This window comes from Ursus arctos, unplaced genomic scaffold (assembly GCF_023065955.2).
Source record: "Ursus arctos isolate Adak ecotype North America unplaced genomic scaffold, UrsArc2.0 scaffold_1, whole genome shotgun sequence".
Classification (NCBI taxonomy): Eukaryota; Metazoa; Chordata; class Mammalia; order Carnivora; family Ursidae; genus Ursus; species Ursus arctos.
This window is the reverse complement of record NW_026622763.1, coordinates 96,180,824-96,194,116: the sequence shown is the minus strand read 5'-3', so window position 1 is coordinate 96,194,116 and position 13,293 is coordinate 96,180,824. Positions and strand designations below refer to the sequence as shown.

The 13,293-nt window shown below is 41.5% G+C and overlaps 1 protein-coding gene across 7 annotated transcripts in view; it reads left to right on the top strand.

Moving 5' to 3' along the window:
* Nucleotides 1–13,293, top strand: part of DOCK10 (dedicator of cytokinesis 10) — a 261,368-nt gene that overhangs the window by 109,734 nt on the left and 138,341 nt on the right. For 4 of the 7 annotated variants that reach the window (XM_044381059.3, XM_044381058.2, XM_026491818.4 and 1 more), the window contains exon 2: nt 2,053–2,172. In XM_044381059.3, the coding sequence (XP_044236994.2) occupies nt 2,053–2,172 (120 nt within the window). The remainder of the gene's footprint in view (nt 1–2,052; nt 2,173–13,293) is intronic. The other 3 variants (XM_057305125.1, XM_057305116.1, XM_057305129.1) reach the window with 1 other exon arrangement.

The following is a 13,293-nucleotide window of genomic DNA, read 5'->3' as shown; positions in this document are numbered from 1 at the left end:
TTTTAAACCCATAAATTGCAACACACCCTGATAGCAAGCCACACGCTCGCGGTCCTGTTCATGTAGACGTGAGGACGGGGAGAAGAGAGAAAATATCAGTAGTTACATCATGGGCTGTTGGTATATGAGTGCTGAAGGGCGTCAGGATCCTTAAGCAGGAGAACCAGAGGGAAAGGGACATATGCCAAATCTATGGTATATTTGCTACATTTCATGCACAAACATAATATTAAAAGAAGGAGGAAGTTCCTAAATAAGCCACATGTTTCAGACTTGAAGGTCTAAAGGAGTAGCATGTGACATTGCCGGGTAAGATTTCCCAGGTACGGAGCTCGGAGGTCCATAGCTGAGCTCCAGTGAGTTGCCGCTACTTGAAGACGTTCAAAGCCAATGAAAAATAAACTAAAATAAAGCCAAATCTAACATCTGGAGCCTGCATTTGTCTCTTGAGCTATCAATTTGTGGTCCTTGAGATTAACCTTGGCCTGGGAAAATAGGGAATTGGAACTTAAAATAAGTCCACATAAAATAATCATGTCAAAAGGCAAGGATTCTAGAAGGACTTTTTTTTTTTTAATTGCCTAAATCATGCCATAGTGTCTCTGTGTCTTCTGCTGCAAGATAGTGAACATTTCACGTGGCTCTTTCACTAAAAAGGTTTTGTGGGACAACTAAATATCTTTTCTCCAAATATTACATGGAGTCCTGTGTTTATATTTGCTAGATCTGGCAGTCTAACTTGACGGGCCCCTCCAGAGAGAATGTTCACCTTACATCGTCTTTAGTTTACTTAAGCATTTGTAAAATGGGTTTGTCCTGTTTTGTTTTAATGCCCCAAGTACATGGAAATCCTTGTTAGCGGTCCACGGTGTCACATCTTCTTTTTGGTTTTGTTTATATTTAGAAAAAACATCGACTGCTATTTGAGGAGCCAATTGCAATTGTTAAAATGTTGGTGGAAGTTTCTGGGGCTACATCAGCAGAGAAGGCCTTGGAAATCAAAACTAAACCTCTGTGCTTTGCAGACTGGGGAGGGGTGAGGTCGACAGGAAACTGTTGATGTCATTGACGTGCTGGAGAAAAAAAAGTTTTTTCCATTTATGAGATTCCCCCTTACCATCCAAAGTTCATGGTGACCACTCCAGCTTCTGAGAGCCCCCAAATAATCTCAAAGACCGTCCTTTTTCATTTAAGTTGTACAGATATTTATCAAAGGGCTAGGGAACTCAAAACTGTGTCCTTGGTTTTCTGTCTTGTAACTTATGCTTTCTTTGGGGACCCATTTTTCTCACATGTTTGGACTAAACACATCAACCCTGTAATGTGACAATCACACCTTTTCCCCGCTGGCATTCATCATTTGGTGCTATAGGCCGTTTCTTTGAGGGAAGTGCCTCTCCTCTTGGCTTCAGGCTTTTAAAGCCGTGTGATTATCTGGCTAATTTTTCAGACTCTTCTCCATTTTCACCACACTGCGTCCGTAACAGTTGCATTGTTCAGGTCTGTTAGAGAATTACCCAGCTTCTCTGTGGTGGCAAAGAGGCTGAGAGCCAAGCAATTAATCCTGACACAGGATCCATGCTTCAGTGACAACGAAGACAGCCCGTGATACTTTGCTTGCTAATAGGGAGCCAACATTTTAAAATAGATCCAAGTAAACCTAACAAGGAAGGATCTAATTCAACAAAACTGATGACAGTCCTAATACTATAGCGAGCGAGCAGAGGACCTTTCTTCAAATTGACAAAGATAAAGTTTACATAATTCAGTGGATGTGTTTGGCTGAATAGTGTGAGCTTTGGGAGCTCAGTGAGAACAGCTTGAATTACTGAGCAAGATGTCAAGTATTTCAGGATCTTCTCATATTATTTCAGATCTGGAAATAATAGTTATGCGGCTTTGCCCTAAATGCCTGGAGTCTCTGTGACTCCATTGGAAGGACTGCATCATGTCAAAGCCTTGGTAATACTAAGAAGTGAAATCCAACCAGGCATTGAGAAGAAGCAAAATTATGTGTGTCGGTGGTTAATATCATATTTTCTTTTTCCACAGCAGGAAAAGCCCAGGCTCCTCGAGCCTTTGGATTATGAAACTGTCATTGAAGAACTTGAAAAGACCCATTGGAATGATCCCCTTCGAGATCTTCTGTTCTTCCCCAGTGACGACTTTTCAGTAAGTGTTATCTTTCCAAGCCATCTAAGTTCGGGAAGGCCCCACAGGTAATAGAAGATCCTCCCAAATTGGGTCGCTGTCTTACCTTACAGATTCAAGTTGTGCAGCAGTCTTTCCTGTGGCCACCCTACATCACGGTCACTGCAGTGGGAAGCCACATCCGCCCAAAGAGACCGCCCAAGGTCCTCTAACAGCTGAAAGTACCACAGTGGCCTTTTGCGACAGGAGATGCACAGGGGGCTGCCTGGTTGCAGGTGGTACCAGTGACCCCATCAATGTCTAGGTTTCTCACTGCGGCCTTACCTAGCCTCACAGAGCATTTCTTCCCTTGCCCATTTCTAACCGAAAGCTTCTGAGCAACTGCAAGCAGCCAAAGGCAGAGGCAGGAATCTCTTGGCACAGAATATGTGATTCTTAAAAATCACCCTTAATCTTGGCTGTCCTTTTGTAAGGAACCCTTGAGGCTTGTGGGCAAAGAAACGGTAGGCAAGCACATCTCCACAGAATAAATCCTTCAGTGTCCTTCGATCTGAGGACAGTGGCCCCTGGCACATGGAATGCTCCTGAAGGTCATAGAGAGAATGGATAAAAAAGCAATTCATTGTGGAATTGGAAACAAACACAGTAAAATTATGGTTGATGGGCACTGCGCATCTCCAGCGTTCCCTTTGTGGTCATCTCAAACAGTTTTACACTGTTAAGGAGTATCTGTGTAAACAGAGAGCTCAATGGGCAGATGGCGACCTTTCCTATTTTTTCCTGAAAGTAAGGTAGTCTCAGACATCACAAATGAACGTCTTAAAGCCGATGAAAAGCGAGCTCCAGGGTAGCCCTGGGACGTAGCCACGGTCCGTGGAAACCTCTGCTGAGTTGATGGGGCCTTGTGCTCACGCTTCCTCAAACAGCCTCACATTCCCGTTCCCTTCCTCTTACCTTTGGGGGGCAGATCTGGCTTCTGGTTTCTACAGGTGAATTATTGTCACCTTCTTCCATAGAACATTAAGAAAGAAGGTATATGGAAGTTCACCATTTCCTGTTCCAGGTACAGAGAATGATGGAAGAAAGGAGATAGATTCATAGGAAGGAAAAAAAGAAACTCTTCCAATCTGTTCTTCAGATTTTTAAATGGCTCCTACTTTACTGGTTGACACACTTTAAAAGAGGCTTACCTCATGCAGAAATGTCATTTCCGTGGTTGGACCACCGGAGCTTGAACTGCAAGCACAAACTTGAGCCACATTTTATTTATTTTTTTTTTATTTCCACCCCCTCCCTTTCTTTCAGACTGAAGGTAAACCTTTATGAGCAGACTCTTTCTGTCAAACAATGCAAAATTGCTTGAAACTGGAGACCTTTTTTTCTAGCACTGTTGTCCGGAAATACAACAAAAGCTACTCGAAATTCCCCCAGCTCAAGAAGAAAGTAGAGGAAGCATGCGATGGGATGTGACCATTGCACTGAATTTGAATTCATTTTTTGACATCTTTCCACAATCATTTAAGTTAAAGATCGTCTTATTACCCCAGGACCTTTGCCATCCTTAATGGCGTGAACAGAGCATATAACAGTGTGCATACTTGCTTATTTTCCAGAAGTGGACATTCCAGTAAATACACTGAATTCTTTCCTCCTCCTGTGCCTTGCTTAAAACCCTCTGTGGCCACCCCCATTGCCTTCAAAATGAAGGGCAAACACTTTAGCATTGCTCAAGGGTCTTCCAAAATCTACTCCTTGTCCATTCAAGGTCTTTGTCTTCCTCCCCCACTCAACTCCTATGCTGTCATCACAGGCACTTTCATTCCCAATGGGTAAAATACTAGCACAATCCTCAATATAACATTATCTCACCCCTCAGACCATTTCCTTCCTTTATTCATTCACCAAATATGTAACATATACTACTGAATGTTAGGCGTTAGTCTCACACTGGGGAAGGAAGCAGCAGTGACTAGACAGAAATTGCCTGGTTTTAATGGATCCTACCTTTCAGTCAGATGAATCAAGCAAAAATAAGTAAACAAGTTAATTAACCAGATAATTGGGATAAAGACCAGTTCTAGGAAGAAAATGAAACAGGGCCAGGTCCTAGAAAAGAGGTGACATTTGAACTAGGTTTGGAATTCCCAAGGAAGACCAACCATGCTAAAACCTGAGGAAGGATGGAGTGTCTAGGCTGAAGGAAGCTGCCACAAAGGCCCCGGACAGCTCTGGGCAGAGAGAGCAGAGACGAGGTGTGGCAAGGGCAAGATGAGGCACTTGCATCTTATTCCAAATGCAAGCGGCAAGTGGCAAGTCACCAGACTGTTTCAAGAAGGAGAAAAACAGACTTGGAGTATGTTACTGAAAACTCATCTGGCCTCTGCATGGAGAACATAAAACAGGGTGTGGAGGAAGCGAGGAGACCAGCTGGGAGAGTAGCTCCCAATTAGCAGGTGCTCAAGAGATATTGGATACCACCGAGTCCTAGTTATCAGAACATGTCATGTCATACAGACAGCTAACTGGTCATGTGTATCGAGCATCTGACAAACAGAAGGAGTTTTCAATATGATTACCACGTGAAGTTGTCAGGTTTTGAACAAAGTTCGGGTAGATTATCTTCCTTCTTTCCTCCTCTACAGAGTAAAGGTTGATAAGCCATGGCCCATGGGTGGCCTGCTGCCTATTTTTGTCTGTCCCATGAATCAAGAATGGTTTTTATGGTTTGTTTGGTTGGTTTTTTTACATTACCTTGTTTTATTTACTACACAGAACTGGGTAAATCATTGAAGGAAAGAAACGAATATTTTGTAACCCATGAAAATTATATGAAATCAAGTTTTGGCATCTATAAATAAAGTTTTATTTGAACACACTGATGCCCATTCTTTTACCTCTTATCAGTGGCTGCTTTCATGACACATCGCAGGACTGTAGCAGATAGAAGGCCCTAAAAGACTTCCGATTTGACCCTTCACAGGAAAAGTTGGGGCAGCCCTGCCATCACGAACAAAACTGGGTTCATTTGGGGTCTTTTTTTGTCTCCCTCTGTGTGAAATAAAGACCCTTCCTTTTTTTTTTCTTTTTTTTTTTATTATGATATGTCAGTCACCATACAGTACATCATTAGTGTTTGATGTAGTGTTCCATGATTCATTGTTTGCGTATAACACCCAGTGCTCCTTGTAATACATGCCCTCCTTAATACCCATCACTGGCCTATTCCAATCCCCTACCCCCTACCCTCTGAAACCTCAGTTTGTTTCCCGGAGTCCATAGTCTCTCATGGTTCATCTTCCCCTCTGTTTTCCTCCCCTTCATTTTTCCCTTCCTTCTCCTAGTGATCTCCCTGCTATTCCTTATGTTCCACAAATAAGTGAAACCATATGATAATTGTCTTTCTCTGCTTGACTTATTTCACTTAGCATAATCTCCTCCAGTCCCATCCATGTTGATGCAAATGTTGGGTGATCATTCTTTCTGATGGCTGAGAAACAACAAATGTTGGAGAGGATGTGGGGAAAGGGGATCCCTCTTACACTGTTGGTGGGAATGCAAGTTGGTACAGCCACTTTGGAAAACAGTGTGGAGGACCCTCAAAAAGTTAAAAATAGAGCTACCCTATGACCCAGAAATTGTACTAGTGGATATTTACCCCAAAGATACAGATGTAGTGAAGAGAAGGGCCATATGCATCCCAATGTTCATAGCAGCATTGTCCACAATAGCCAAACTGTGGAAGGAGCTGAGATGCCCTTCAACAGATGACTGGATTAAGAAGATGTGGTCCATAGATACAATGGAATATTACTCAGCCATCAGTAAAGACCCTTCCTTAAACACTGTGTGTCACCGTCTGCTACATCCACAGCCCATGTCCCCTGTCAGGGATGTTCCCCTGGCTAGAGTATCATTTCCCAGGCTTGTCTTTGAGCAATGGGTAAGGATTCTCTGGGATGTGTGTGGACAGTGTCTGCTCACCCAGTGGGAAGTGGTAATAGAGTGACCACCCCCATCCCTGGGACATCACAGAATGGAAGGAGGGGGGCAGCTCCAAACTTCCCCCCCTTCCTCCAAATGCCCCGAGCCTGGTTGTGCCCTATGGATGAGAGAACCCAGCTCATTTCTGTCTTTCCCTGTTACCAAGCACCCCAACTTGAGGCAGACATGATTCATTACTGGGTTTGTTTAATCAATATTTATTCACCACCCACAAGGTGCTGAATATAGAACAGCACTTCCCAGACAAGTGAGGCCAACAAGAAAAGCAAAAGCCCTGTATCTAAGGAGTGTGTACCCTACTAGGGATGAAAAATAAAGTTGGTTAAGAATCCTGGCTTCTCATGGTTAAAACATCATCAGGAAACAAGGGCTTCCACTGCTATTTGATGCACCTTGCAGGAGATTATTTTTTTACCAAGACAGGATTCCTGCAGTGTTTCTCCTTATTCACCCTGCTGACCCAAAGCGCCACATCCTTTTTTGCTTAGAGCCCCAAAAGTAGCCTTGACCCAGTCCTCCTGCTTCCTCATTTGCCCTCATTTAAAGGAAACTTTAGAAATAAAAATCAGACAATATATGCCACAGCTCCAGTTAAAAGTTTCCAGTGGTTTCCCATTGCCTTCAGTGTCAAAACCAGCTTCTCACCATTGCTCCATCACCTGGTCCTGCATGACCTCGGAGCCTTTATCTCCTCGACCTATTTCCCTTGGTCACTGCATGCATACCTAGCATTTTCTCTGTTCCCTGAACTTGCCAATCTTGTCCCTTCTGTCAGGGCCAGTCTGCTCTCTTGCACAACTGGTCCCTATTTTTCATTCATCATTCAGTTCAGTTGCTATGTCTCTAAAGAAGCATCCTTGATTCCAACCATGCTGTGTCCCTCTATGACCCCACCCTGTTTTCTTCTCTTTCTAGCCCTGTCAGTACCTAGAAAGACCTCAGTTTGCTTTTTCTCTCCTCTGTCACTCATTCGTCACCATGAGGGTGTACTCTGAGCAGAAAGGGAATATGTTCTGTTTTGATCATTGGAAGACCGTCCCCCCCAACAAAATGGCTCTTGGCACAAAGCAGGTAGAAAATGAACATATATTTCATGAATTATCTTTTAGAAACATGTAGGTTTGGGAACATAACTCTAATCCTTTGAGTACCTTTAGGAACCAAAAGTCCATTCCGAAGTGAAATTTGAGTATAAAGAGAATGAAGTAATTGGTCTTGCTTGATGGAGGAAAGTGGTCATTAATGCGATGCTTTCTTCTTCTACACAACCCAACATATCACCTTAAGAAAACAGCACTAAGGTCATGAGCCCCTTCTCCAGAAGCTCATTTGGCTGGTACAGTGCCTGCCACATAGCCGCTATCAACAAAGGCTGATTTCCTCTCTCTAATCCTTAATGAACCTGTTTTCTGTTACTAGGAGTGGGAGAAATCAGTTTGTATTTCAAGTACCCAGTGCAATGTCAGGATCGTGGGCTTTCAGTGAAGATTATGGAACATTGAGTTAAAATTGTCTTCTTCCTGGTTAAGGAGCTGAGATAGAAGCATTTTCCTTTGTCTTGGCACAGCCAGTACATGGGTCCTGGGAGCAGGCAGTGTGATCTTCGGGACTACTTGCATCATAATGAATCACTAAGAATAAGCAGTCTAGATGCATTTCTTAACTCATTCATTTCAAAAACATGCGTTACTTCACTCATTGTATTTGCGACTCTTGCTTTTCTCATCTTTCTTTTTGAAGCAGTTAGTAATAGAAACTTAGGACCAAAAGTAAGGAACTTAGTCACCAAATTGTGGCTTCGTAAAATAGGCAAGGAGAGTAAGGAAGGGAAAAACAAGAACTAAAGAACAGTCTCAGGGACACGCTGAATCATAGTGTTGAGTGATTCAGTTTGAGGAGAGACTGATAAAAAAAATATATAGCAGAACAAAAAATGAGAAAGCCAGAAATGAGTTTCTTGCTGAAGAACAGATACAGAAAGCTGAGGTGGAATCACCTCTGAACTTATAAAACCTTAGATAAGAAAGTTCAGGGGTCTGCAAGCTAGCACGCTGTGGAAAGCCATCCTGTCCCCTGCATTTCAAGACTGCCCACGCCGGTAGCACTGCTCTATTTCAACTCAGCTCCATGGCTTACCTTCTGTGAGTTAGGCTGCATATATCAAGGGCACCAATACGAACAAGCAGGAGTGCCAACACTTGAAAGGTTATGCTTTTGACAGAGGGCGGTGCCATTTTCAAAGTCAGAAGTCTATGTTGCACATGGGAAATGGCCTGCCACGATCTTCTCAAATCCCCTCTTCATCTCAGTAGTTCAGAATTAGTGTCTCCGGGTTCCCCAGGGTACCCTGCAGTTTTCATTGGCTTATTATTATTACTGAGTAAATCGTGAATTCTTTACATACCAATGGCTTGTTCTTTCCACAGTATGCTTTTAGCTATAAAAAGCAACTGGTATATGGGGACTTCCAGACTCAACCGCATGGGTCATTTTGATAAGAGGAAGAAGAAAGACCTCGATATCTTTTTAATTGAAAAGCAGAAAGGTCCTGAGTCATTTGCGTTGTTTTTGTTTTGTTTTGTTTTGTTTTCTTCTCGCTTTCCTGAGGCACAGCTTAACATTTTATAGAACTCTCAACCTCTTTTTAGTCCTTGGCTTCTGAGCCCGAAAAGCAAGCTCTAAACGGCTCACAGTGTTCATGCAAGAACATTGTAATCGCAATTTAAAAGCTAAGTGATAGTCTTTGTCAAACTAGGTTATTTCTGAGTTCTAAGATTCCTCTCGTTTATAAGCTAATGAGGCTGAGATTTGCAAAAGCTCGTGTTCAAGGATGTAGAGTATCTGTGAGGACAGAAATCAAACACGAGCACTTTGACTTGCTATTTGCATTTCTGTCTACACAGCATGCTTATGGGCAGCTGCTTCTTAGAAAAATAAAGTGCACACTTAGGAGAAATATTAACTCCCTGAGTCCCACAATGGGTACCATCAGAAAATTGGTATGGTAGTGAAGAATTCTAGAGTGCCTATTTCAGTTGAGTAAGAATATGTGGGGACTTCTCCGGGCTTGACAGAACTAGGAGCATATACACAAAAGTGCACATAAAGGCTAGTATTCATGGCAGCATTATTCATATTCAAAAGTGGAAACAGCGCGAATGTCTGTCAACTGATGAATGAATAAATATAGTGTGGTCTCTCCACACGATGGAATAGTACTCAGTCATAAAAAAAGAACGAAATACTGATTCATACTACAACATGGATGACACTGGAAACCACTATGCTAAGCGCCAGAAGCCAGTCACAGACGTATGGTATGATTCCAACTGAAATGTCTGGAATAGGCAAATCCGTAGACACAGGAAGTTAGCAGTCGCCAAGGCCTCAGAAGAAAGAAGAACGGGAAGTAACTGCTAATAACTATGGAGTTTTTTGGGGGCATGATGAAAATATTCTAAAGTAAAAAAAATGATGATGGCTGCACTACCCTGTGAATATATATAAAACCACTGAAATTTACACTCTAAAAGGATGAACTTTATGGCGTGTCAATTATGTCCTAATAGCACTGTTATTTTTTAACAAGGGATTTTTCTAGGCATTAAGATAAGGGTAATTTAGGTGGTCAGAGATAGGGTGCAAAAAATTCATAATACGTGTCTGTATTCAAGTACTTCATTCTTTAAAAGGAATAAACAAGTATACCAAAGAAACAATAAAGAATCTGGGGAAAAATTTCATCTATTTTTATCTTTTACTCTCAACACAGATTTAATGTGGCTTGCTTATATACTAGCAATATGTATGTATATTTTATATATATAAATATTATATTTATATTTTATATATAAATATTATATTTATATTTTATATATATAAATATATGTAATTATATATAATTATATATATAAATATATATAGATATATATATAATTATATATGTAATTATATATAATTATATATATAAATATATATAGATATATATATAATTATATATATAATTATATATATAAATATATATAGATATATATAATTATATATATAAATATATAGATATAATTATATATATATATACATATATATATATATATACATATATATATATATATATATACATATATATATATATGCTGAATTAATCACTGGCAGAGCTTTTGGATCTAAAACATTCCAGAGTGAAGCTGCAGACTTCACGTATGATACAGACAGTAAATTTTATAGTTCAGAGAAGAGAAAATGTATGTTGGATGAATTAGAGAAGATTTTCAGAAGGAGCTGGCACCCATACTAAGCCTGAGGTTAGGAAAGAACAAGGAAAGGCAAGGAATTTCTGAGAGGAGGAGAGCATGGACAGGGCTTGTGCAGGAATGAGTCCAGCGTGGAAGAAGGAATGTGAGAAGCCATGTGGAAAGATGCGTGGTGGGTTGGCTTAAGTGGGTTGGCTGGTGTCTTAGGCCATTCATTGCTCGCCATGGGGCCATGTCCGCAGGCCTCACACCGAGCAGGCTTCTTCTCTGTGCCTCCCTGGAAAGTGAACTCAGACCACAGCCTCTGAGTACTTGCCAAGGGAAGGTCCCAGAGCAGTAAGTGTATTGTTGGAGTACTGCACTCTATGAATGTTCACATTTTCCCATATGTAAAATGTGTCATCTATACCTCTTTAGAGGAAGCAAGACACATTTTGGAGCCTGGAAAATGAATCATAAAAAAAAAAAAAAGAGGGGTGCCTGGGTGGCTCAGTCGTTAAGCGTCTGCCTTCGGCTCAGGGCGTGATCCCAGTGTTATGGGATCAAGCCCCGCATCGGGCTCCTCCACTGTGAGCCTGCTTCTTCCCCTCCCACTCTCCCTGCTTGTGTTCCCTCTCTCACTGGCTGTCTCTATCTCTGTTGAATAAATAAATAAAATCTTTTAAAAAAAGGGGGGGGCGCCTGGGTGGCACAGCGGTTAAGCGTCTGCCTTTGGCTCAGGGCGTGATCCCAGCGTTATGGGATCAAGCCCCGCATCGGGCTCCTCCACTGTGAGCCTGCTTCTTCCCCTCCCACTCCCCCTGCTTGTGTTACCTCTCTCTCTGGCTGTCTCTCTCTCTGTCAAATAAATAAATAAAATCTTAAAAAAATGAAAATAAAAAATAAAATTAAAAAAAAAAAGGAAAAAAAAAAAAGAAATAACTTGTTCAATGGTTTACCAATCTAGGAGTAAAAAACCTTGAACCAGGTCCCCAAACTTCCCTACCTATAATCTTATTTTATTTATTTATTTTAGTCATTTACTTGAGAGAGAAAGAGAGAGAGCAGGGTGGATGGGCAGAAGGAAAGAGAATCTTAAGCAGACTTCACACTGAATATAGAGCCCAACGCAGGGCTCCACACAGGGCTGATCTCACGACCCTGGGATCACAACCTGAGCCAAAACTGAGAGTCGGACAATTGACCAACTGTGTCACCCAGGTGATCCCCCCCACTTATCTTCTTAAATACCATGATAGGTAAGTCCCAGTGCTTGACTTGGCTGGATGATGACAACTGTCCAATTATGGGCAACCGCTCACTTTTTGTGCATTTCCCATACACTTTAACTTCAGCAAAACGAGAAGGACCTTCCCCTTAAAGCACAATGAATAAGTCAACTGGGATAAAACGTACAGCATAGGGAATATAATCAGTGGTATCGTAATTGTGTGATATGGTGACAAATGGTAGCCGAGGTGAGCATAGCATAGCGTACACAGTTGTCAAATCACTATGTTGTACGCCTGAAACTAATGTCACGTTATGCATCAACTAAACTCAAATTTAAAAGAAAGAATGAATGAGTGAATAAAGAGGAAATTACTGACAGTGTGAGCACAACAAAAGTATTAATGTGATATTCTCATGTACTTAAAAAAATAAAACAAAATCACAATACTCTTCTGAATGGGGTAAAAAGTGTTTTTCAAGCAACTGATGCAGTATTAAGTGTCTACTCTGCTAGAATATAAGGCCATATCATTGTCTTAATCTGAAAAATTGATCACTTTTAAACACATGCTTAGGTTGGAATTGATCGTGAAATGTTTGTTAATAGTCTTAACTATAGGCTTGTTGAATTCTCCAGCTTCAGGCTGATTGATGACTATAAACACCATCATTTTTGTTCTTCTGTTAAAGCAGCTGGGATCTGCAATACTGTCAGAGGGGGCTTTTGCTCCAGGATAGGAAAAGCAGCCTTTTTGTCGGTTTTTTTTTCCAACTTTGACCAGTGGCCTTTGGCCAATTGAGAAATGGCCATGATGTGCCTGGAATGAAGTCTTCTGTGGTCACTTCAGCCAACAGAATGGTGGCTGTGTCAAACCCACAAAGACTACCCACTAAAGGGTGGAAGGAACCAGAAAGTGACAGGGCAGTAGTTGAAGATGTCTGAGTGTCATGGACCTGAAATTGCAAACACAGGCCTGCATGCCTCATTTCATAAATAAAATGACAGTTTTTATTTCCAAGTGCCTAATCTCTGGACAGTAGCCCCCTTATAAAATTCTACCACCAAAAGAGGAGCTCGGCTGAGTTCCAGTGCTGTCTCGGATCTGTTTCATGCAACTGAGCTCTACTAATTGTCGACCAGAAGGTTTGTAAAGGAGAACAGGAAGTCTGCTGTGGCCAAGGCAATTTGTAGTGGTCTGAAAGCATCTAATTCTCAGAAAAGAAGTTCTTTGTAACCATATTAATACCCTTAACAAATATGACTGCATACTTCCCTTCTTATTTGATCAATTTATCTTTGCTTCAGTGGAGACACATTCAAGAAATAAAACATGAGTGGAAGGGCCACAATTTTTTTTTTTTTAAGATTTTATCTATTTATTTGACACAGAGACAAAGAGGGACAGAGCAAGCACAAGCAGGGGGAGCAGAAGGCAGGGGAGAAGCAGGCTCTCTGCTGAGGAAGGAACCCGATGTGGGGCTTGATCCCAGGACCTTGGGACCATGACCTGAGCCAAAGGGAGCCGCTTAACCAACTGAGCCACCCAGGTGCCCCAAGGGCCACAATTCTTAAAGTTGAAACTTTAAGGAGGGCTTCTGCCTTTTCAGCCAAATTCTCCAGTAGCACAACACAGTATAACTGAGATCAATTGCATGTCATTGGCATTCATATATATGC